Source organism: Falco punctatus, assembly GCF_963210335.1.
Source record: "Falco punctatus genome assembly, chromosome: 6".
In the NCBI taxonomy this organism is placed as follows: Eukaryota; Metazoa; Chordata; class Aves; order Falconiformes; family Falconidae; genus Falco; species Falco punctatus.
The window spans coordinates 18,395,352-18,421,714 of record NC_137585.1 but is presented as its reverse complement, the minus strand read 5'-3'; the positions used below and the strand labels follow the sequence as shown (position 1 = coordinate 18,421,714).

General features: G+C 36.1%; 1 protein-coding gene across 16 annotated transcripts in view; it reads left to right on the top strand.

Annotated features, from left to right (window-relative positions):
* C2CD5 (C2 calcium dependent domain containing 5) overlaps nucleotides 1-24,060 on the top strand; it is a 91,011-nt gene extending 66,951 nt beyond the window's left edge. For 5 of the 16 annotated variants that reach the window (XM_080392169.1, XM_080392165.1, XM_080392162.1 and 2 more), the window contains 15 exons: nucleotides 1,125-1,316; nucleotides 3,162-3,348; nucleotides 4,371-4,535; nucleotides 4,858-4,998; nucleotides 7,913-7,976; nucleotides 11,371-11,432; nucleotides 12,401-12,499; nucleotides 12,913-13,002; nucleotides 13,824-13,911; nucleotides 14,988-15,074; nucleotides 16,513-16,563; nucleotides 17,612-17,713; nucleotides 18,554-18,744; nucleotides 21,611-21,757; nucleotides 22,510-24,060. In XM_080392169.1, the coding sequence (XP_080248295.1) occupies nucleotides 1,125-1,316; nucleotides 3,162-3,348; nucleotides 4,371-4,535; nucleotides 4,858-4,998; nucleotides 7,913-7,976; nucleotides 11,371-11,432; nucleotides 12,401-12,499; nucleotides 12,913-13,002; nucleotides 13,824-13,911; nucleotides 14,988-15,074; nucleotides 16,513-16,563; nucleotides 17,612-17,713; nucleotides 18,554-18,744; nucleotides 21,611-21,757; nucleotides 22,510-22,641 (1,798 nt within the window). In that variant the 3' untranslated portion in view covers nucleotides 22,642-24,060. Of the gene's footprint in view, nucleotides 1-1,124; nucleotides 1,317-3,161; nucleotides 3,349-4,370; nucleotides 4,536-4,857; nucleotides 4,999-7,912; nucleotides 7,977-11,370; nucleotides 11,433-12,400; nucleotides 12,500-12,912; nucleotides 13,003-13,823; nucleotides 13,912-14,987; nucleotides 15,075-16,512; nucleotides 16,564-17,370; nucleotides 17,425-17,611; nucleotides 17,714-18,553; nucleotides 18,745-21,610; nucleotides 21,758-22,509 lie in introns of all 16 variants that reach the window. The other 11 variants (XM_080392172.1, XM_080392168.1, XM_080392167.1 and 8 more) reach the window with 4 other exon arrangements.
* The last annotated feature ends 2,303 nt before the right edge of the window (nucleotides 24,061-26,363 follow it).

The following is a 26,363-nucleotide window of genomic DNA, read 5'->3' as shown; positions in this document are numbered from 1 at the left end:
GTTATTTTGGGGAAAAAATAATTAGATTAACTAATGCATATTAGTAAGAGTATTTATTATACCTTAGCACTTGCATTACTTTTTCCACAATAACCCTGCCCATGTAGTATTATGTATTATTCTTTTACTTTGTTAGCAGGAGGCCATTATCTTCTTGTATAAATAAACTTGAGAACTGTAGCCAGGCAAAAAAATATCTGTATTGACTATATGATGGAGAGAAATGTCTTGTGTTTATAATACAAAGAAAATTACGTTTTTATCAAAATACGAATTCTGGGACTACTTAAGAGTCTTGGCATAGATTAGAAATGCCAAAGGAAGGTGAAACAACTAAATGGACAAAGCCCATGTTTGAGACAAAATACATTTGCCATATATAGCCTATGATAATTGATGTTCCAAATCCGTTGAATTTGTTTAAGTGTCTCTCAGAAATTCACTGAAAAGAATTGTTTATATGAAACAGCATAAATTTGCAGTGATGGAGTTAGCCTATGCTTTCCTTGTTAGTATTTTATAGTGGTCATTCCTGGATATCTATTATGGGGGAGGGGGACGAAGTGTTTGAAGTGAAGAACAAGTTTTACCTAATACCTTATCTTAGGAAATAATCTTGCTCTTCTTCTTACAATGTTAACATAAATTATGCTGCTTCTCAGTAGGATGGTTGGTTTGTTGTTTATGTTCTCATTAGGTTTGTGTAGGGTTTTGGACACAATCCATGTAAAAGAGACTTTCCATTGTATTTGGTACAGTAAATTCTCTGTACAACTGTTGTACCATGGACTGCATTTAAAAGTCATAGTGCCTGAAAACAGCTTAGTAATGTTTTAGTTTTATATAAATCATTGGTCATTGTATGTACTTTTTCTTCTTGATCCCTGCATAACAAGTTTCAATGCAAGTTTTATTTATAGCATTTTAGCTAGTAGTGTGCAGCCTAATTTTATTCTTCTAATTCATAAAATGCAATACTTGTCATATTGGTGTAATGGAGCAGAGTATAGCTACAGTGTATGATTTAAGTAGATACCTGTAGGTTTTAATACACATGTGCACGTATTGATTATGGTTAATAAGATGCAGATGTTTTAAGTATGTTCTCCATAATGTATTTTTAGGATTGAAGAAGCTTCGCCACCAGGTTGTGGATTTTGCCATATACCATATGATGAATTGAACATGCCATTCCCTGCTCACCTCACTTACTGTTACAACTGCAGGAAGCAAAAAGTTCCTGATGTCCTTTTCACCACAATTGATCTTCCTGTAGAGGCAATAGTTATTGGGAAGGGATGTCTTATTCAAGCCAGGTATCTATCAAAATACTTTCTTAGTAATGTTTTGGATATCTTTGAAAGAATTCCTGTTGCTAAAAATGTATTATGTCATCAAACCTTAATTTTTTACGTTGGATTGATAGGAATTAATGAGAGTATGTAGGGTACAGGAGGATGAAGACAGCCTTCTACCCCTGTGTTACATGTCTGTTGATGGATATCTGGTGACTTATCCGTGTTGATGGAAGTCACTTCTCACCTGAGGTTTTTTTATGATCCTATAATTATCATTCTCTGACTTTTGCTACAGCAGATTTACTGGAGGTACTGTAGAGATGTGTTCTGTGCTCTTCCTTTGGTGTTTTCCATATTATTAAACTGTGTTGTGCAACATTGTGGAAATTGACTTCCAGTCGCAAGGTGGTCCCTGATCTGTCTCTGGAGCACTTGCAGATGTCCCATTTTCTCTAGAATTATTTCTCAAACATTCCCACCCCTCCCTCAAAAATGAAAAAGGACCTGAAGCTTATTTAGAAAGATTTTGAGGTGAACTTGTTATGATTGGGTGAATTACTGTGTTTTCCTGATTGTGTAATAATTGTAGTCCTTAAAAGAAAGTGTTGTCCGTTCACATCACTAAAATGTACAGTTTTCATGTTCTTTTTGAATGAAAACTTGTCACTGAATGTAGGCAGTCATTACACTGGTGTGGGGTTTCAATTTCAGTTTGTGGGACTAAACCCAAAGAGTGGACTATGATTGACATAATATAGTCAGAGATGGGATTTCTATGCTCTTTTCTTTTATTCTCTTAAGGTAAGTATTTTGAGTCTGGTTAATGCTTGAGCTGTGAGGGTACTCATTTATTATTTTTTGTCTGAAGTGTGCCTTGAATAACTGTATTAATAGGAATTTTAAAAGGTCTACCAGTAGGTGTAATTTCCTGTGCTTGTACCTGAAGTGTTTACGAGGTCTGTGACAACAGAAATAGATGTTTGCATTTGGGGTCTTACTAGAGGAAAAGTTGAAAATAGACATTTTCGGATGACAGTCTCAAGGAGTTCGTGTAAAGAACTGACATTCTGGTTTACAGTTGCAGCAGTCTGGACGAATACACTTCATCAGTTCTGAGGCTCAACTGAAAAGGGCTGCATAACTGTCCCTTGAAATAATCTATTTTGGCAGGTGGAGGTGGTGTTTAACAAATACCAGAGAACTTGAAATAGCAAAGAAGTTGTCTTCGTCTTCAGTATTTGCTTTGAACAAGTGAGCAGGGCAAATTTCTAACAGTCGCTGCTATATGATAGGACTATTAATATATTTAGCTGAACATCTAGTAGATGGTTATCTGGAATCTGTAGAAAATGTCTTTGCGTTTTATAGTTAGTCAGTGCTGTCACACTGCTACAATAAAAACCCTGTGTGATACATACTCTTTCTGTCTGATGGCAGTCCTTAAGCATGTTTTAAGGAAGGAGACATAGCTTCATTCAGTGATTTACAAAAATAGTGTGTTTGTAATTTTTGTATTCTGCTTCGGTAGGAAATATTTTTGAATGTTGCTAAAGGTTATGTATTGTTCTGTTTTATAAGTTTACTTTTTATGTTACCTGTTTTTATTGTTAATATAAATATAGTTTCCTATTAAAAATGAAAAGCAAATGTTACTTACTGAAACTCAGTGCCTTGGTGTGCCTTGATCTCCCTGATACGAATTTGATATTTTCAGTATTCAAAAATACATCAAAAAGAAAGTGATTGTATTAGGTTATACAGTAAGGGGGAAAAAATAATATCAAAGTGCCCTGCAATCACTTCCAGTCTGCAACAGTCCATCAAAACTGTGTATCTGATGTCACGTACTGTTTGTATTGTCAGGTTATGCCGTCTAAAGAAGAAAGCTCAAGCTGAAGCAAATGCAACATCTATCAGTAATCTCTTGCCGTTTATGGAATACGAAGTGCACACCCAGCTGATGAATAAGCTTAAGCTGAGAGGAATGAATGCTCTGTTTGGGCTGAGAATTCAAATCACTGTGGGAGAAAATATGCTAATGGGGTTGGCAGTAAGTACAATTTTAATCTTGGCATTCTTTTGCTTTCTGACAGTATTTTTTCAGGACACAAAGACATACTCTGAATTCCACAACCCTTGTAACTAGAGATGGTAAAATGTCATTTTAAGAATAAACGAAGTGTTGGAAATGAACAGGGTGTCTTATTTGTTGACAAATCAGGATATACTGTCTGTCCTTCAGCACCAGAAAAAGATCTGAATCTCCTGAAACTCTGTAGAGGACAAGATTATTAGAAAAAGGATGAGAGAAAAGGAACTTTTATTGGTTTAATGGCATAAATTATAGAAAAATGATTGTGTTTGTTAAAGGTCCTGTCAGAGATCCCTGTTACTCAAGTTACGTTACTGTTCCATGACAAATAAGATCGATTAGTCTCTCAATAAGTCTTCCAGTTGGTTGCCAATAACAGAAAGATCTACTGCCTCTTAACTTTGATGGCACTGAAGAAATAAATGGTAGATTGGAAGTGTTAGAGATAGTCAAGAAATGTTCCTTAACAATGTTTTCTAACCTCATTCTGTCCTGTGCAGTTAGCATAGTGAAGCATGCTGCTTCTTCCTGCATCAGTGTAAGAGGATGCTTGAGTAATACTGACTGGCTTGCATGTTCTTTTGTCTGAAGAGTTGATCTGTTTTTTGTAAGTAGGAATGGGATTGTCACGACTTCAGTGATACTGTAAATGGTTTGGCTGGGTTTTAAGTTCTTGAAACCATCACTTGCCTATGCAAAATATACTAGGGCAAAGGTTTTAATTCAGTGTTTGGAACTTGTAGGTAAGTTAAGAGCTCCACCATGAAAAAGACCCATGAGACGGAGAGAGTTTATTGAAAGAATAGTGGGGTTTTTTTGTAAGTGAACAGGAGACATCCATTTATTATGGGAAGAGATCATGTTGTAACATGCATGTCACAATGCTGTCCATTATAGCTTAAGCATTATGGAAAACTTTACATGAAAATATGAGAAGTATGTGCTTATGTAATTGTAATTTCTTTATGACTTTTTAAAAGTCTGCAACAGGTGTGTATCTAGCAGCTTTGCCAACACCTGGTGGTATTCAGATTGCTGGGAAGACTCCAAATGATGGCACCTATGAGCAGCATATATCTCACATACAAAAGAAAATAAATGATACGATAGCAAAAAACAAGGAACTTTATGAGATTAATCCTCCAGTAAGTAAAGCCTTTATGTTCTTAAAGCATTCTGAGTCAAACAGATACATATATACTATGTATATCTGTGAATTCTTGCTGATTCATTCAGAACATAAGTTGCTTTTTAATCAAGATAGAGATTCTTTTCACTGTATTCTGGGAATCCAGTGGAATTTCTGTATCTCTTAAGCCACATATCCAAATCAGTTCGTACTTACTTAGATGTATTTCTCAGCAATTTTCCGAATGTTCTGATTCTTAGAACTGTTAAAAAATTGCTTATAATTGAAATTATTTCTAACCTACAGAGAACAATTGTTAATTTTTATGTCCTTTTTAGGAGCTACCTGAAGAAATCATTGGGTCTCCTATTCCAGAGCCAAGACAACGTTCCAGGTTATTAAGATCTCAATCAGAAAGCTCTGATGAAGTTACAGAGCTAGACCTTTCACATGGGAAAAAGGATGCTTTTGTCTTGGAGGTGATTAAGTGTTTTCAGTACTCATTTTCATACTTCTCTTTTCCTGAAATATATATAAAAAAATGGAGTAAAATTTTCTTGCTTATCTCCAAAGACAGTTCTTAAATGGAAAACGGTATATATAATTTTGGATCAGTAGATGATGTTAAGTATTGGATTTTGCATTGTCTTTATTTTTCTTACTCTCTTTGCTTAAAGCGTAGCTGTATTATGTCTAGGGACAACATCTGAAAAAAAGATTGCCCTGCTATTCAGGAACATGTAGCAGTATCTAGCATAATACCCAAGAGCTGTTAATGCCGTTCTGCCTGCTTCAAGCACCAGTCATGACTGATCAAAAACTTAGATACATTTTTATAAACATTGCAGTTCTGTGTTATCACGGTTTACATTTAGCAGAGAAAAAGCTTATATATTCTTTCTGTTTCAAAGCTCTTATTGTTACGTTGGATATTCAGAATTACTGGTTTCCAGAACTGGTAGTATGCAAAGCATTAACAAAACCATGCATATGTCAAGAGAGCACCTAAAAGAAGACTTGCTTTTCTGAATTTCAGCTGATGAATTTCAGAGTTCAAGAATTTACAGCTTCAGAGAATACCTTCGAATTCTTTCTACAGCTGCAACTACAAAAAAGAACAGCTATAGATAACAAACATAGTTTTCTTTTACCTTTCTGTTCACTAAAATTCAATGGTGTGATTTTAACATTGTACAGTTTTGAAGGAAAGGAGCGAAATACTGAAGAAGGCTAGTTTTGATCATCTTCTTGTAAATACAGGTATTAAAAGTATCTGTCCTGGAGTAAGAAAAAGAAAACAATTTAACTACAGCCTGTAATTGCAGCCTAAGGTACATTCAAGATTTTCCTTTATGTTAATCTCCACAAGCCACTGTCTTCATAGTAAATAATCTGGAAGAAAGGTTGTAGATAGGGAGAGTGAGAGAGTGTTGTAACAGCAGTGCATTTGTAAACAGAGGTAAGAAAGGAGAATGAAAAAATAACAGGTTGGGAGAGGCTGGCATAGTAAATTGAGAGTGGCTGCTCTTTGAGTAAATTTTTGCTCTCCAGTGGATTACAGGTATACTAGGATCAAAGTAAGTAAATTGCAAAGTCTGTAGAAGTAACTTCAATGGTAAACTCTCACATTAAAAAGGGATGAGGGCTGTTTTTGTCAAGTATTTTTGCAGCTGGTCTTAACAGGTTTTTGTTTAATATCATCATCTGTGTAGACTGACAGGAGTGGAATTGTATCCTCAAAACAAAAGTTATGATGGATGCTCTCTGAGGCACTGTACTGAAATGAATGAGCACATCAGAAAATACTTTGATAAATGCAAAAAGGGTTGAATGCCTTTGTAGGAAACAGAGGATTGTGTAAAGCTTAAAAAAAACCAAAAACCCCCTCCAAACAAACGAAAACCAACACAAAGACTGTTATACTGCAAGAGACCCTTTGGACAAATTATGAAAATACTGGAAAAACATAAGCCCAGCCTCCATTTAACTTCTAAAGGCTATCCGGTAGAAGATAGGGAGGAATAATAAAAGCTTGGCATACTTCTGTCCAGGTGCCTCATAAAGAAGTTTGATATGATATAAGCAGAGAGCCAGCTGGTTAAGGACTGCATTATATACTGCAAGCAGAGTTTAACTTTTTCAAAGTTTAGAATTCTTCCTTCTACCTTATTTTATTAACTGTAATATAGGCACTTGGGGGGGATAGGAGGAGATCTCCATGTGGAAGGAAAAAAATGTAAGTATACTGTAGTGTACTATAGAGTACATTATAAATGGTGCTAAAGTTAGCAAGGAAAATAACGTCTGATGTTTAAGGACAGTTGTTTAATGGTTTACATTATGTGAATGTCTTGGTCCTAGAATATGTATCCCGGTGTTTGGTAGTTTAATCTTTATTTATAGAAAAAAGAACGTGGTCAAGCCACTTACCCAGTTTCTTAACAAAGACAGTATTATCAGAAACAATAGTCCAGGAGCTTTAGTGAAACTGATGACTGACCTTGCAAGAGTAGAACCATTGTTCACTGATAATATGTTAGAAAAAGTGGTAATAAATTCACTGTAATGAGGAAGTGCTAAGGGATGCTGGGAAGGCAATTAGGAGAGGTAAGGCTGTCTGTATTATAAAAAAAGAAAAGAGATGACTCCTTTTACTTTGAGAGGGAGAGGGAGAAACAATATCTGACAGAGAACCCTTTAATACTGGAGTTAAAATATAAACAATTTCCAGAATACTTGGTAAGAAAATGTGGGAAGGTAAACTTAGATCTCTTGCAGATCAATAAGGCAGAATGAACCTAAAGACACATGACACACAAATATTTACAGAAGGTATCTGGGCAGATACGCTCCCAGTCTGATATAAAATAACAAAAATCTTATAAAGATTGGATGGGTTAAAGGTTATTTGGATGGGAAGAACTAATAATCCCTAAATCTGCTTTTTCCTCTTCAATTTTCTGCTGCTGTTCATACTAAGCAGAGTTTTTAAATTCCTGGAAAAATTTTTGTGTGTCATTGGAATAGGCAGAGAATGACCACATAGGTGTAATACAGACCTTATGAAAGCAGCTGGAAGAAGTTGCAAGTTATGTGAACCTTATTCAGCAATTTTAATTGTTTTAAAAATTCTCATCATTCTTGTCTTACCTGCTGCAGTTACTGTGTGTTCTGTGCACATTGCTTTATTTTTAATACAACTTAATTAAGGGAACTATTTTTCAAGTGTTAAACATACAGGCTGCTAGTTAAGACTCAGAGGTCTGGTTATGGAATCTTGTATTAAAATTTCAGCTGCTAGATATAGATCTCTTGATAACAAAGTTTTTACATCTTTCTGAGACTTCTGACTAGAACAGCAAGGTGATTTTAATAAATTATTCCTTTCTTCAGATTGATGACACAGATGCAATGGAAGATGTACATTCTTTACTGACAGATGTTCCACCACCTTCTGGTATAGTTAAAATATTTTTCTAATTTATGGTGCATGCTGCAAAATGACACAATAGAACTGGTTTTATTTTTTTTTTAAAAGTTCAAAAATAACAGTGAAAATATTCTTGAACTGTTCAGCTTGTCATATATACACCTGTGAAGAACAAGTCATTAAACCTTTTATTGGGGATTGTTGCTTATTGAAAACTGAAGTAAACACAGTATTTGAATGGCGTTTTGTACTTCACAGATTCGTACTGTTGCAAACTTGTTTCTTCATATGGGTATTGCAATTGGATCTGTTTTACTACTATACCAGTTTCTGAAGTTTTTTTAGACTGAATGGCTAATATGTAGGTTTTAGGATCAGTAAAAGTAGTAATGAGAACAGAATGGTCTTCAAGTATTTGTAGCCATATACTATGACATTGGTGCTGTATTCCAAGAATGTTACGTACAATGAGCAACTTGCCCTTCCAGCACTCTTTTCAACGACTACATTTATATTTTCCTTGCCTTGTGATTGTGCCATACTGTCAATTTTAGTCTTCGTGTTTGCTGCATTTGTATATTTGCTGTTTAAAAAAAGCAAAGTCCAAAATGATTTGGACTTCTTTAAATCACCCATGGCATTTTTATCCGAGTCAGTGTTGGCTGTTTTCTGTAGAAGGCAGTAAAGCCAAATAATAGAAATAAAGTAGTTTCTAATTTCTTCAGTGGTTTTTATACATGTATTTTTTTTAAGAACTGTTGCAACCTGAGAACACAGAATGGATTAAAGTAAATAGTTTTCAAAATTCAGTCAGGAAACTTGAAATCAATGTCTTTTTACCTCACAGTATGAATACAAATGTTGGGGCTGCATTGCTGGCAATAGAACATTGTGAGGTTTCCATTTAGTTGTCTGCATTTAAAAATTACTTAAGAACCCAACATAGGGAGAGGTGTACTGAATCACTCAATGTCCGCTTGCTGGTAGGGATCAGGTGAGAAGATGTATTGCATTAATTTAAGTCCAAGGGAGAAAAAAAAATCCTGTAGAATAGCATGCTAACAGTTCATAGTTCAGCATCATCCTGAAAGAAAGTTACTGTCTTCGTAAATGATAGCCTTTGACAAACTTTTTTGTACATTTGACTGACTGCATTTTGAGCCCATGTGTGCTTTCAGTGTTCATAGAATGTTGCATCAGGATCTGTACCCATCTAAGAGCCAGCTTCTTGCGGTTGATTGGTATCAGCCACTTTTCCTTACATTGGGAAGAACAGTGAATCATTGCTTTGTGTCAGTCTTCTTTATGCTATTTGTGGTTGCATAGATACCTGTCATACATCCTTTTGATGGAACTCCTGGGTCTGGATAAGAGGTTAATGTACTTGTCTGTTACATGGAAGTTGCACTGTACGTTTGGTTGTCCTTGTCCTCCCTCTCTTGTTTTTGTGAGTTTCTCCATGTTTCTTCTGAGCACATTATCTTGTTCCCTTCCTAATAATTGCTATCAGTGTTTATCATTTTGAGTACTTTTGAGCTCAGAACTACCCTTGTCATAGTTATCTGTTAGTACCACCAAATCTTTTATCCTTCATCACTTATCCATTGTTGGGTCCTGCTGCAGTTGCTGTCAGCAGTCACCTCATTTTATCCTCTTTTGCAGATAAGCTTTGAATACATTTGAAGCATACAATGCTGAGTTACAGATGTTTCCACTATGAAAATTGAGCATTTATTTTGACCCTCTCTTTCCAGTCTTACAATAATTGCATTTCCATCAATGGTACTCTGTTCTGCCCTTCAGTATATTAGTTGCTTAAAGAGTCCTTGCTGATGGATCTTATCAAATGCTTTTTGATGTCCAAAGTAGACTCTGTCAGTCAGGTGTATTTTGTCTGCATGCTTGTTGACAGCTTGTGAGCCATGAATGTTGCTAGAAAAGTGGTATCAGCTCCTCTGCAGTGTCTTTTATTTCCATCTACCTGTGAACTCCATTTTCTGGACTACCTTCTCTGAGCCAGTAATACAGGTATCCGTACTAGGCACCTTACTAGGTCCCAGTCACAGAAAGCAGCTCGCTACCTGAATATCCTCTCCTCTGGTAGTGGGGTAATTTTAAGTTGGAGTTCAATGCCGGTTAGTCAGCTATTTAATCTTTTGCTTTTCCTGTTGTTTATATGAATCTTCATTATTAATCTGCCTATTTTGTTCAATTTTTCCTTCAGACATTTTTTTTAGATTGGTTCTCAGATGGAAAATAAACAAGGGACTGGTTTTCCACTATTGTGGAAAGCTCCACTACTGCGGTGGATGCTGATGGGGGCGGGGGGGGGGAAGCATCATGGATTCTGCTGTTACGTTATCATCTATGCTATTCTTTCTGTATCTTACTTGACTTTTCAACAAGGTTTCTGCTTTTGATGTTCTGAAAGAAAATCGTATATATTTATACCTTTTGCAAGCTGCTACACAGTTTCTTTTTCTAGCTTACTTTGTGCATTTAGATAGGCCCTACCAGATTTCTCTTTTGTGCTCATTTAGCTGTATCTTTACATTTTCAACACTGACTGTTTGCTGTTTGTAACTTTTCTTACGCTGCCATTTATTTGTTATACTTTTCTTCTTTTTTCTTTTTTTTGTGTCTTTTCAAGCCCCTGTTAGCAAGTGCTACATATTTGCACTCAGTCTCTGGGTAGTATTTTTAAAGCATCTCTATGTTGTCTGTCAAAAGTTAGCTTTTTAGCTTTCCCTGTCACACGTTTTTAATAACTTTCCTAATTTGTATGTAGTTTGTCTATATAGAAACTAGGCAGAGCAGTAGTGGATTTTGGGGTGTTTGCCTGTCCTACAAGAATGCTTAAATATGTTCTGATCAGAGCTAAAAGACTTGTATACACGCTTCTCCCTGCTGAGGACCAACTAGTCCGGGGTTTCTTGTTTTGTGGGTTCCACAAGGAGCAGTTCTAAGAAGCGGTCAGGGAATTTGTCTCACCAGTTAGCATCAGATGACCTGAGTTACCTGATTTCCATGGGGAGCAACTGTCACTGTTGCATTTCATGTTGTAGCCTCTCTCATGTTCATCAACATGATGGCATTTCTGGCCTTGCTTTTGGCAGCTGAAGAAACATTCGGAATAACAATTCTGTAGTGAATTAGTGTTTTAGAAGTGGCGAGTTCCATCTTTGCAATATTTTTTTCACTGCAGTGTGAATAACGTGTTTCTTTTATATGTTATATTGTATTCTTCAGATGCTACATTTATTTTTTGAATGTTGGTCTTATTTCTGGTATATTATTCAATATTCAAAAACACATGAGGGAAAAGACTTGTAAAATATCAAGTAAGGTCACATATATTTCTCTAAAAGTATTTTTATATTTTGGTGTGCCACATACATTTTCCCAAATGTTTTCTTTACAGGTTTTTACAGTTGCAACACAGAAATTATGCCTGGTATAAATAACTGGACACCAGAAATTCAAGTAAGTATATTCAAAGAAAATTAGAACATTTTTCCAAATTGTGTTGAAATATACTGTAATTTAAATACATATTAGAGGTCACTGATTTTGAAAGATAAATTAAAAAGATAACTCTTGTGTTGGAAATAAAAGCAGTATTTTGGTAAGAAAAACGGGTATGATAACCTGTTTCTTTGTGGTTTTTTTAATGCTGTTATGTAACAGAGAACCTGGTACAAAAATACAAAAATTAGAAAATAATTATGGTAAATATGAACTTTAAGGTTTGGGGAATTTTTAAGAGCTTGACTAGTCTTTGAAGCCTCTTAAAATGAAACAAATTGATGACTGTGTTACTTAGTGTGAGATACTGAGTATCATTAACATCAATAGCTTAAGATATGCAAGAATTAGGTAAAGCCAATCTGGTGAGTAGAGAAAAATTCCATTTTTAATTAAGTTTAAACATCTTGGTCATGTTTGTACAACACAAGTCAGTCTCGTAGAGAGGGAGTTAAAACAGATCTAAGTGAGCTATTACACCTGATTGGCACAATGCAGTACTGTGCTTTGAGGAAGCACAGCTTAAACCTGAAAACAGTATGACTGCACCAGCAGCATACGCTCAGGCTGATGGGATTGCCTGTGTATCTGTATATGACATTACATTATTGTACGCAAGTAACGTATGATTTTCAACGGCAGTTAAAATATGTAGCACCTTTATGAAGCAAGTAAAAAGAACATAGAATATTTCATGTCATGCTTAGTCACTTGTTTCATATTTTCATATACATTACTTCACAGAAAAATTGCCTTTTGTTTGTAAAATTTCATGAGCAATTACTGGACTTACTGTTGCTACAGTTTTTTCCTTTTCTCTCCCTCTCCTGCTCTGTTTTCCTTCTTTATGAATTTGCTTTGGTTTTAACATAACATACAGGCCTGTGTTGGGAAAAAAAAAAAAAGTATGTTTGTTTCTAATTTAGATGTTCACAGCAGTAAGAGTATCCAGATTAAGCAACATTAACCTAACAAATCAAACACTTAATAAGAACTTTAATGATCTCTGTGAAAATCTGTTGAAGGTAAGAATCTTATTTCAAACATTTTTTTTTAATTGTTCAAATGGAAGCAAAGTAATATCAGGCTATATTGAAAATAATGTTTTCTTCATAATTAATTTCTGGAATTAGACTACAAAGGGTCTGTAATTAATTTGTAAGCTGCTCTAAAGATAGATTCAGCCTTCTTAGTATACTAATGATTTCCAGAGCTTTTTGGATCTGAATGAGTCCTTTGACTGGTAGTGTGCTCTAGAAACAGGAATATAAGGACTGCCACATAGTAGATTGCATTCTGTCCTGACTTTTCACACCTATAGTTCTTCTTCAAGAAAAAATTAATATAATTAGATGTGAAAAGTGTTTTGATCTTTGTTTTCTGTGAAATAAACCATACGTTATTTAGAGTAACACAAATAATGTCTTGTCTTCAACAGAGCCTGTATTTTAAACTGCGATCGATGGTTCCCTGCTGCCTTTGTCATGTAAATTTTACAGTTGCTTTACCAGAGGATGAATTAGTTCAGGTAAGTAAACTGCTTTTGACTTCAACATGTAGGGATGCCAGTTTTGGCCTTTAATTAACATTTCCTCTTCAGAGTAATCTAGGTTAGGATTTGATTTACTAGTGTGTCTGGTGAATTCTGAGGTAAAACTTCAGGCCATAACATTCAGTGAAGAAAAGGGATGACATAATGAATTCAGCAGTTTTGAGAATTGTGAGGCTACATGGCGTTTCATGAGCACAGTGCCTTTTAATAGTGTTTACCTTTTTAGTTAGAAAGGAAACGAAAAGCCCTGAGTAAATATCCATTAAAAGGTGTTACCACGTACACTACAAGAATATGGCTCACTGGTTTTCTAAGTATGCTGTCATTATAATTCTTTTTCTTGCCATTTCAAGATGGTGTGACATATACTTCATTATTTTTAAAGAAAATGTTTTAAAAGTATAACATCATCCTTGTGTTCAATTAAGCATCACTTTCAAATACAACGATAATGAGATTTCATGGTTCTTTTTTATGTCAGTTCACCAAGGAAGAATTGGAAAGAACTGATGAATGAAATCATAAACGTCAGACAAACAGTGTCAGGTGTATGCTCTAATGAGGAAGCTTAGTACTACCTTTTATGCTCCCCTGTGAAGGGTTTTTAATATATCTACTTAGATGTTCTTCTCCTCCTCCCCCACCGCATGGGGCGCGCCACGCCCCCCCCCCCCCCCCGCCCCCCCCCCCCCCGGCCTTATTTTTCTGTGGAAGAAGCTGTCTTGTTTGCAAAATTATTTTTGTGGATTGCATGAGAGATTAAGTTACCTATTATGCCATATATTTCTGATTTGCAGATTGCAGTCACAGCTGTTGCAATTACATTTGACAAAAACCAAGCATTGCAAGCCAACAAAGCCCCTACAGAAAAATCACAGCAAAGAGGTAAATATTGTAGGGCATGTGAAGATAAAGAATTAATATTTTTCTTTCTTTTTTCTTCCCCAGTACCTAATGAGTCTACATTTCAATTTCAGTTACGTACACACGTTTTTACAGGGAGGTTCTATAAAAATCGTAAAGTCATAATGGAGTTTTGTAGAGTTCATGTGCGTGACCTCTGGCAGGATGACTTACTACTCATCACGTATTAGATATTTGCTTTACATAATCAACAAACTTGCCAACATTTTTTTCATGTTACTGTATTTCCTTATTTCACGTTCCATCTTTTTTTGAATATTTTTCTCTGAAGAGCTAGTGTAATAGATGATGGCATTTCCATTGTATTTTGGAACATTGTGTAAGTCATGAGAGAGTACTTGTTCTTGTAAGTAGCAAATTTTGTCCTTACTTCAAGAAGGCAGAAAATAAATTATTCATAATACTTACAAAAATCTCCCCCAAACCCTAAGTAGGTCAGTAATAGTTCTGGAGATCAGTGAAGCATATGGCATTATGGAGGTAATAGAAGAGACTGCTGCAGCCTGTGTATGTCATCTTGCTAATGAAGCACCATCGTAATGCTAGAAATGTACATATGCAATCTGGGTATGGGAATTTAGACAGAACTTTGAAGATTCTTCATTCTGAAGAATGGAATTAGGTAGTAGAACAGAGCCATAAGTTTCTAAAACTTTATAGTTATATCTTACTTCTTCAATAGTAACAGTAAATTTTCTTTTTTTATGTGAAATAAATAAAATGTTACTTTTTACTGTACTGTATAGCTAACTCAGATTCACCTGCAGAATCAAATCTAAAATGCTTGAATTCACTTAATATTTTTTTCTGAATATACTAAATCAAATCCTGTTAAGTGGAACACAGGTTTTATTCAATTTTCCAGCTGGATTTATTGCCAGACACCTAAGTTCATACAGAACTGCATCACTATATGCATACACTGAAAAAATCTGTTGCAGTTAGACCTGACTGAATTGAAACTGTAGTGCTTATTATTACTGGCAAGTCTTACATTGGTGGTTAATTTTCAGTTGAGTATGTCTTTTCTGTTGAAGCATCTACAGACAATGAAGAACAGTTACAGTTTCCATTGGAACTTTGCTCTGATCCCCTTGCTTCACAACCATTCTCACCAGCTAAAGGTCAGTTACATGGAAGAATGCTGAGCTATTGTTTTTCACTGATTTTGAGTTCTGCTCTTTCATTGTTGCATTAGCTTTAAAATATCTGTAGTTTCACATGCTTTAAATATTCTTTACTACCTAAGCATAATGGATACGTTCACTCATAAAGTCCAATTTTTTGAGTCACATAAGGCTAATCATTCTGGATATATCATTTTGTCAATTTCCTGTACTACTTATACCTTTGAATTTAGAGTATTGAAAGTCCTGCAATCCACTGGGTGTTAAGTGTCATTTGACTTAGTGTTATAAATTACCTAATAATTAAGCTTGCCTCATACTGCTTTGCTTCCGTAAATGGCCCTTGTAAAATGAAGTCCATGTATTGTCATTCTCAAATAATTAATCTCATAGTTCTCATGGTGGGCTGAGCAAAATTGCATGCACTTGTTTGTTAAATGAAAGGTACCTAAACTTGCGTTGTAAACAATTAGTACAGTGCAGCATGTTTTAGCTGTTAAACAGGCGCTTTGTTTTATCTGAGATAGAGCTGCGTTTCAGGAATGGTTGTCACGGTTCTGTGACTGTATGAAAAATTAGATTATCATGCATTGAAATCAGATGTATTTACTTCCTTCTCTGTTGCTGGATTATCTACCCACCAAAATGGCTAGTGACAGGAAATTTAGTATCTGTGAATTACTGTAAATGTTCTTTTACTAAAGTGTTAAAAGAGCTCCCTTATGTAAGTTGTATAAAAGAGGGTGCCTACCATGTTTACTTGTATTTTCAGAGGTCAGTTTAATTTCAGCAATATTATTATTATTGCTTTGGGGTTATTTTTAATTTTATTTTTATGCAGTTGTGTGTGCTTAACTTCCAGCTAGTCACATTATGATACGTTAAGCTTTAATTTTCAAAAAGAGGAGCTATCCAGAAATTTCTGACTGTGTCCTTTTTACTGGACTGTGCTACTTGTATAATGGACACTGACCAGTAGAGGGTAGCCTGTTCACATGTATCACTTTCCCTGAGCTTCACGTTCCATATTGTACCACACATAGCTTTAGAGGCTTTCAACTAGATAATTATTTCATCTGCCATTTCTTCACAAGTAGACTCGAGGTTTCATTGTATTTACATTTACTTTGCAGTTTGTTTAATATATTGATACCTTTTTTTACATACTTTTCTGTAAAATTGTTACTTTAAAAATATTTGTGTACAACCTTATACAGTAGTGACCTTTAGTAAATGATCATATGATAATTTGCAAGACAGATTTACTAAAGTTAATTATTTATACCAATTTATTAGTACTACACTATATATAGAAGTTTTTTTCTCATATTTTATTCTAAATGGGTTTTTTATAATAATAATAAGAAGAATGTTGTCTTGTACTATGTGACTCTGCTTATATATTATCTGAACGGAATTCGTTTTGTCTTATTAGAAGTCCCAGAGGGTGCAAGTTCCCATGCAGGTATTCCTGCTGCTCAGAGAGGTGAGTTTACTTAATTTAGCCATATGCCAGAACAGAATGAGCATTCTTGGGATATTGGTATACTCTTTTTGGATGTGCCTTAATCCAGGAAGTGTTTACTAGTTAACTGAGAATGCATGCTCTGGTGTGGCTTAATGGTATTGTAATATTTTTATGTGGTTTTTTTAAATTACAAAAGTCAGATTTGTTGTTATTAACAACAATGTCTTTGTCAGATATATTGATATCACTTTATCTGACAAAAAAATTAGTTCCTCAAGAGAGAGCTTTTTTGCTTGTCTTAATTTGAAGTTAGCATGTCTTCTTTCCATTTCTTCAAGATAATGAAGAAATGGTATTTACAAAACTGGTTTTGGGTTTTTGGTTTGGTTTTTTGTTTGTTTGTTTGTTTTAAGATATGCAAAAACCCCTGCAAGTAATACCAAAAGTCATAGCAGAAACAACTCTATTTCTCATTGTAGTGATAATGGTGGGGGGTATATTGGAGAGGGGAATGCTGGGGGAAGGACAATGTTTTGTAAGGAAAATTCATTTGTGTTTAAAATTGAGGTGTTGTTTCAGCTTGTGACACTTACCCTCATCACCAAAGCTTTTTTTCAGTCTGTAGGTTAGATATTGGTAAAAGATAGTTAGGAAGCTTAAGTCATGATCAGCAGCTCTTCATGAGGAAAAGAATAGCAATGCAAATTAAAATTAAACAAGGCTTAAATAAACTTAAAGAAGCCAGAACTTAATACCTAAAGTGAGATTAAAAAAGAAATTAATCTAGCATAAGTCATTAATGACTGTATTTGCATGTTTTTTCAGTGATGAAGTCCCAGTCAGGCAGTTGGTTCACAGCTGGGACATCACCAGAAATCGGTACACTGGTTTGGACAAGTCCAAACCTATACTGTAACTTTTCCTTTAAACAGACCTGGAAAGGGATGTTTGTTCTCTCTGAGACACAGATAATTGCTTCCTCAAAAGGAGCATTGAGATGAGCAAGAGACATCATCCATATTTTTTTTCTTTGTTTTTTCTTTTGTTTTTCTGTCTGTGTTTTCAGCAACGTCAATTGATTACAGTTCCTTTGCAGACAGATGCAACAGCTGGATAGAGCTCATTAAACTGAAAGCTCAGACCATAAGGCGCGGATCAATTAAGACAAGTAGGCGGCTGTTTCTACCACGTTATGATAATCTGAGACATATCTCTGATTTCCCAGTGGTGAATAGTGGAGTTTCCTGCCCAGCAATAATACTGTAGATCACATGTAGAATGAATACCTGAGTGTGAAAACTGCCGACATTGTTAATGTCTTTGTAAGCTAATACAGGATTTATGAACCAGTGTCATAAAAAGTAACATATAGTATTTCTGTTCACTTAGTAAAAATTAGTTATCAATAAATGTGTACGCCTACTAATTATATAACATACACTGCATGGATGTAGGTGTATGTATGATCTTGGAAAATTTTTGGTGAGAAACAGGAAGCAATCACCAAGGTGACAGTCAAGGCAATGGTCACTAAATTAGCAAGTGGTGAGTTATTTTTCAGTAGTTCTTTGGCCACAGGTCTGACTATCTTGCTTAAATTAGCAGACATTAATATCTGTTTTAATGGAAAATGCTGCACTGGGGAAACACAACAACTTTCACACTTCCTATAATTTGTTCCTCCAGCAGAATATGTATTTCAAAATGTTGGCACTTTTTTCTTTATCTTCACTTTATAACTGATTGTTGTATGTGCAGCTATTCGCCTCAATGTTTTCCTTTGCAGGAATGCCACTCTTCCAAATAAATTCCATTTCAGCTTTTTGTCTCCTTTTTGCATGCATTGCATGATAATTTCCTTTCTCACATGATATGGCTGAGCATCACAGGCAGCTGAATGTTGTCACCAAGCTATTTGGAAACCATAAAGAAGAGTTTTTGTGTTTTGAGAAACAGTGATCGATCTTACATGATAGTTACTTTCTCTTCTTTTTTCCCATCTTTTTAGCTACTTCACTTGATAAAGCAAGTCCATTGTCTGAGGGATACTTACGACACCGTTCTGTTCCATCGTGCACCAATTCTACTGTCTCAGTTGTTAAGATGACACCTCTTTCTTTTCTACCTGGGGCAAAAATAACCAAATATCTTGGGATAATCAACATGTTTTTTATACGAGAAACCACTTCTTTGCGTGAGGTGAGCAGTATATCAGGGATTAGCACTTTTTGTTAATTATAATAATGAAAGGTAAATATCTGAAGAGATTTGAGCTGCAGTATGGTGCAGGAAGGGAACAGAGTTTTTGTCACATCAGGGTAGGTGCTGAATGGGGAGTAAGTTGCCCTGCACTGCTCTTGTCATAGAGCATGTAGAGCTGCTCATGTTTGGCAGTGTTAGGAAGTGGTTACTTAACCATTGTCATTGCTGTTGAATTGGGATATGAGTTCTTAAACAGAGCTACATGGAAAAAAATGGGTCTTTGAGCAACAGTGATAGTTGGGATCATTTGAATCCAAAACTGAGATTAATTTAAATGCTTAAAAAAAATTCCATTCTTCTCTCATGCAGCAAACTCAGCGATGAAATTTCATAGTATATTTGGATTTTAGAATTCTTTGCTAACACAAGGTTTCCTATATCATATATAAGTAATACGCCGATTTTTAATATTGTGTTCTCTGCAGTCTTAGTAACATAGCTCTGTGTGATGAACAAATGTCTGAAAATCATGCCGTAGAATACATAAGCACACAGCCAACTTAGAGGATGTAGCTAGTGATACTCAATGATCTCCAATCTGGATCTGGAGATTGGATAGTGCTCTGAGCATGCCAAAATGCAAGACATGTTCCCTTTCATTTTCACATCCTTTTGGGAAGCAGCTGCATCTTTCTGCTACAATTTCTGGTCACAGAAATAGATTGTACCTGTTGCCTGGTTTGTTAGTGCTGAAGAGTAGGCTGTTTCTTGCTAATTACATATTGATAAAATCACAGAAGAGATGTTAATAAAAATGATCAGCCTTCATAAAAATGAGTTGTGAGCTCTCCAGAGAAACTTTGATCAGACAGACATCTTATTTGGATCTTGCAAGTTATGGCCCCTTTTAACTTGAGAAATCTATGTAAAAAGGACAGCATTTTCAAAAGGATGTCTATGGTATGACCAGGGAAATGGTTATGTGACGTTTCTGTATTAACTGCAGCTTCTGTAGATACAAATTACATAGCTGATAAGCAAGCTTTGGTGACTGTGATAGCAGATCTCAGCAGGGGTAGGTTGTTGAAGTATTTAATTCAACTCCTCCATGAAGTTGGGACAGTTCGGCAGTTTCTCTGTTACTGTCAGTGTGCTATTTCCAGCTCCCAAGGCAGCTAATTTAAATCTGTTTTGGCTGGAAGGCCAGGCTGGATGGGGCTTTGAGCAACCCGATCTGGTAAAAGATGGCCGTGCCTGTGGCAGTGAGGTTGGACTAGATGATCTTCAAAAGGCCCTTCCGACCCAAACTGTTCTGTGATTCTTTGCATAAGCTGAGTCGCAAACCAGTTTTAATACTAGTAGCGCTGTATTGCCCTGAGGCTGTAACTGAGTAAAAACAGAGTGGTCATTATATCCAACTTGAGCAATGTGTTTCAGATTCTACAGAAAAATATTGAGCAGCATTTGTGTTTGCATTGCTTTGTTTTGCTTATGGTAGTCTACAGAATATTGAGGCTCTATGAATGCTTTCATAAGATGAAGTATATAGCAGGCACTGAGCTTTAAAAATCAATGATAATTTTAAGTCCAATTTATTTGTTGCTCTTAGGCTTTGCGGTTTACAGATGGATATTTATAATCTTCTGTTACCTGTTGTCATCAAATTTTGTATTAGGATTATGATGTTAGAGGAGGGGTTTTTTCCCCATCGGTTGCTGCAACTGTTAAACTGCTTGAATGAAATCAAGATTGCATGAGGAATGACAAACTTGTGTTGAAATTTTGATTTCTGGCTGTAGTTGGCTTCATTCATACTCTCTGCTGGATTAGTGAAGTGATACTTGCCCTTCTGTCTGTTAATTTTCATCCAAGATATGTTTTCTTACGTCTTTATGAGTCTGTTCAGAGTAGGTCGTATTTCTTCCAGTAGATATGAGGGCAGCTTCTTCTTCCACCTGCCTCTTTCATTTTCTCCAGTGGCATGCACACACATGGGAATTCTAGTGGTCTTGCTTCCACTTTAATTTTGAAATTTTACAGAGATTTTGAACCAATGGTGAGCTCTGTTTTCATCAGTTTCCTCATTGGTTTTCTGTGGATTTGTATTGTTTTGGTTAGTTGCCTGTTTTTTGTGTGTTGGATTTTTTCTTGCAATGTAGTTACATCCTTTCATAAGGATTACCTGGAAAAAAGCCCCATACTTCATTGTTTTCATTCTCTTCCTTTCACAGCAATTTAAATTATTCAGGTTGACACCAAAGAAGTAAAAATCCCCCACAAGCACCATCAAGTCAAAAAACTTAATGAAATAGGGTGGCTAGGAGTTCTTTTAGGCTTCCAGGGGGAAAAAACCCACCTTGAATAGCTTGCTTGTGAAGTCTCAGCTCTGTCCTGTGCTTACTTGATATTTTGAGGGATCATTTCTTTAGTGAACATTAGAAGTAATGAGTTACTAACATACATGAAGTTGCAGTGACCAAAGGTGATGGCTGCTCCTTACCAGTGATTTCCAGGAAGTCCAAATCACTTGCCTGATGAAAGAAAAAATTAATTATTCAACTGTCACTGGAATAGTAAATGTTTCTGCAAAGATGTAGGAATGTCTGAAAAGTATGAGTATATGTAATATACTGATTGGAAGGAATACCAGTCACAAATGAATAACCTACTTGTGATTCCTCAAACAGTAAGTTCCATTGGTCTGGTTTTAACTGTGACCCACTAATCAGTGAATAGCTTACAAGTTCTGTACTATTCAGGATTCTCTGAAATGTTCAGCTCATAAAAATGTAAGAAAGGTATTCAGCGTCTTGTAGCTATACCTAACATAAAATGTAATATTTTTTTGTGTGTTCCATTTTAGGAGGGTGGTGTCAGTGGCTTTCTCCATGCTTTTATTGCTGAAGTGTTTGCAATGGTCAGAGCTCATGTTGCAGCTTTAGGGGGGAATGCAGTTGTCTCATACATAATGAAGCAGTGTGTTTTCATGGAGAATCCAAACAAAAATCAGGTAAATAATGATATGAAATAACAGTGCTATTGTGATAAGAATGACACACATACATATTTTATGTATTTAAAAAACAGCAACCCTGTAGAGCCGTGTCTGTGTAACACTTCTGGATCTCTCATCATAATTCAGATAATTAAATAATTAATTAAATAGTTTGTTTTAAAAAGTGAGGAGTGTTCTTAAATACTTGACAACACAAAAAGTATGAGTATGCTTCATAAATACCCACATGAGTAATAATGCTAAGTTAACTAGAATGAAGTTAAGTTGCAGAAAACAGTTGAACAGTAGTGCTGAACTTTAAATTTAGCTTTTCTGGTGTTGCAGTGTTACGATTTTCATCCTGACTCCATGTAGAAATACCTGGAGTTGCTGGTAAAAAATGCTCCATTTTGGACATAGAGGGACAAAACCTGATTAGTAAAGATGACAAGAGGTATTACAGTCATTTTGATACATGTTTCATGTTCAAAACAGTCGTGAAAGCCAGTACAGCTACCCAGATGTTTCATTTGTGGTGGTCTTACAAGAATCTATGCGTTTGATAGCACACAAGTGAGAGGATATAAAAGAAAATACGGCAGAGATTGCCTCACTGATAAATTCTAGTGCTTCGTCCTTCTCCTGATTTCTGACTTTTCTATTGTCTGTGTAGTTGTATGTAGCAAAAATAAGTAAAAATAAAATAGGTTATTATTTTATGTTTGGTAACTGTGTATTGTCTTTTCCTTTTTTTTTTTTTTTCCCAGGCTCAGTGTTTAATAAATGTCAGTGGTGATGCAGTCATCTTTGTACGTGAATCTGATTTAGAAATGTTACCAGTACAACCTTCTACAGTTGTTTCTCAACCCACAACTTCTGGAGGAGATGTCACAACATGAATGCAGAAAAAGGAAAATAGTCTCTGCCAAATATAAAGATTATTTAAAATGTGGGAATGTTTAGGTTTGCATCTTCAAAATCATTATCTCCTCATAATATTAATAGCCAAAATCCAAGACAATCACTGTACTTTGTCCTTTAATTTTATGTAATAGTCGGGGCAGCATATTGGCAAGTATGCTCTGATTCTGTTACAATTACCCCTGTGAAACCTAGACAGTAGTAGATGAAGCACTGATGTGAGAGTATGGATTGAAATAGTAGGCATCACGTGGACCTGTGAAAGTAAACAAAATTTCTGTTGCATTTTTGAGCTGTTCCAACAGGACCAAGATAAGTTGTAATTTAGAACTATTTCTGAGTTTGCATGGTGTATTGGCTGATTCTCAGCTCAGTGTAAAAACTAAAAGAGGGGTCAGGGTGGATGGGAAGTAACTGAAAAGCCTGTATTAGCAACCTTTGCTGAAGGAGCAAGGCATCTGTGTGCAGGGTAGGAAAATATGGGCTAAAGTTTGAACTTCTCCTAGATCATAGAGTGTGAAGAGGAAGAAGCAACACCAGAAAGTCACAGTTTGAATTTCTGCACACAAAGAATATTTTTCAGCTGTTTGTGAACTTCTAATTTTTTATTTTTTATTTAAATTATTACTATACAGCATATGTTTTGGGTGGGTGTTTCATGGTTTTGTTTGTTTTTGTTTTTAAAAAGGTGCCAGACCATGATGCTGTGTTCCTAGTCATCCCTGTGGTTAAAAAACCCCAAAAAGTTCCAAAGTGTGTTTGATGCTATTATAAGATGTTCACTTCAATATTGACCAAACAGATTTTTTTCTTTGTAATCTAAGATTCTGTAAAATAATTGTCCTGAGGCTGATTTTGTCTTGCCAGTATGACATAAACAGTCCTCCAGAAGTCAGTTTACAGAGGCATACTACAGCCTTTTTCCGTTTAACAAGTTGGAAATGGGTGGCTAGTTGGAGACTGATGTATATTTGTGATGCTGATTTCTGCAGGTTGGTTTTTGGTGGTGTTGTGTTTTGGGTTTTTGCCTGCCAGTACTGTACCTGGGAAATGAGGATACTGCGAAGAAAAAAAATGTGTCATTTCCATTAAATGTCTGAAAGGTGGTGATATTTTAATGTAAAAAATGCAAACTTTGATTTGAAGATGCATTCTTACTTAATTCTGACAATACTATACATGGAACTTGAACAGATGTGTAAACTTGAATGTAAATATTTTGCTTAGTGTTGAAATTAAGCAATGGCATGATTATTTGTTAAAACTAATTATTTCATTGTAAATGAGCATGAAAATCATTCTTGCACAATAAATGTCTTTATAAAATTTATTGCCTTTTTATATGTGTAAAAGTTAAATGTGTACACTGGATATGTATTAAAGATGTCCCACCCCCATTCTCCTCAGAGGAACATTTTTTGTATAGAGTGTTAAAACCTGATTATTTAAAAATTGGAGAGTTAATTATATTTATAGTGTTTGAATTAGGTGCTTACCAGAACACTTTACTCATACCGTTAATTGTATTTCTAAATTCTGTAGCTGTTGCAACTAAAGCTGCCATAAATTAAGTTGCCTGTAAACAGTTGCAGCTCTCTTGATTATTTTGCAAGGCAAGTCTTGTTCCTTTTGAAGCTGATGAGAGAATATTAATAACTTCAGAAGCTCTTGGATCTGGCACAAGAAGTTGTTTTCAGCATAAGTATTCATCATGAAAATATTCTCTGAAGTAGCGCATTACAGTGACAGTTCTTGGGGTGTTTTTTTGTTAGTTTGTTTTGGGGTTTTTTTGGTAGCTTCTGTGGAAGTAGTAATGCCATCTTTTCATTTCTAGCTGTTTAAAAGGTCACAATTTCTTCTAGTGTGTTTCATTAGACATAGAAGAGGAGCTTTGTATCTAGAAATTTTAATTCTTCTCTAATTATTATTCCAAAAATGACAGACTTTTTTTTTTTTTTTTAAACTGTTACTAATTGAGATTTAACTTTTCTTAATTGGTCCAGCTGGATACTTTTAACCTGTAAATGTTGTATACTTAATTGCTTTGATTGTTTTCTTTCCACTGTAAAAAGCATGTGCAGATCCCTTGTCATTTGGAACACTAGACCTCATATATTTCACAGATGCAAAAACTGGACCATATAAACATAAGATGAGCTTCAGTGAATTGTTGGAGTATGTAAGGAAAGGAAAACTGAAACATGAGTTAAAAATTTGAAGTCATTAGTGCACAAAACACCTTTGAGGAGCTGTGTGCTTACAACTTAAGATGATTTATATTCCTTGCTGAGTTCAGAATGGCTGAAAATCATACAAGGGTACTTAGTTAATGACTTTTAGCTGTTTAGTCATGACATAGTAACATACAGTTTTGATTGTGTGAGAATCGTCAAAGTTTCTGCTGAAATGGGCACAGTTAACGCTGGATACCCTGCTCATTACTCAAATGGGGGTTCCGAATATGGGGAGGCAGACGGTACCATCTGAGATACTTGTGGCTCAAACAAACATTGCTTTGTCAGGAATTTACTCTGAGAATAGCTGTTTGGGGCTAGGAGCTAACGCAATCTGCTTGTACTGGTTTCAGCTGGGATTGAGCTAATTTTCTTCACAGCAGCCGGTATGGTGCTGTGTTTTGGATTTGTGACCGTGCTGTGGTGGTTAACACTGGGAGGTTTTTGGCTAATACTGAGCGGTGCTTGTTCAGCGTCAAGGCTTTCTGTTGATTATGCTGCCCCCGCCCCAGTGAGTGCACTGAGGATGGACGAGAGGGTGGAAAAAGCAGCCAGGACAGCTGGCCTGGTCACCACAGGGGACACCATGCCATACAACACCGTGCTCAGCAGTAAACCCAGGGAATGGTTTGCTAGGGCTGCTGGGGGACTGACTGGCACTGGTCGGCTGGTGGTGAGCAATTGCTTTTTGCATCACTTGTTTAAGTTTTGCTTTGTCTGTCTTCTCTTACTGAGCTGTCTTACCTCAACCCCCTGAGCTTTCTCCCACCCTTCTGGTTCTCCTCCCCACCCTGCTGGGAGGGAAGGAACAAGCCAGCAGCGCGGTGGTGGGTGACTGCCTACCGGGGTTAACCCGCAGCATTGCTGTGTAGGGAAGCGGCAGTAGCCCTGCTCCTGCCGGCCGCCCTCAGAGGGGCCACTAAAGCTCGGGTTGAAAACCTTCACATCAATATTGTGAACAAACCAGGTTGGTACCGCCCTTCGTTAGAAAGGAGTGACAGCATGTGATGTAAAAGAGCACTTCTCCGGGCGCTGCTTTGCTTGTGGCAGTGAAGATAGGTCTGTGTCAGGCCTTCAGGTAACGGGGGCAGGGTTCAGAGCCCGGACGCTGCCCCTTCCTCTGGAGAACAGCTGCAGGCTAAGGAAGAGCATCTGCAGGGGAGCCGATTCTCTCCACAGCTTCTGTCACCATTGCTATTTTAAGAGATCCGTAGCGTTTGCAAAGCCAGCTCGGGCTTGAAGGTGGCCAAGAATTGAGAGAGGGATGTTGGCTTCATGTTAGAGTCCCATCCAGCTCAGTGTTCTAGGAATGGATCTTCTGGAATAACATCCCACTCTTACTCTTTTTTTTTTCTTTCTTTTATTCAACTTGGAGCATGTTTTCAGAGCTGGTTGAAAAGTCCTTAGCTTGCATTCTTTTTTCCTTGTTAACCTTCTAGTTTTGTGACCTCGCGTAGGCACATGTG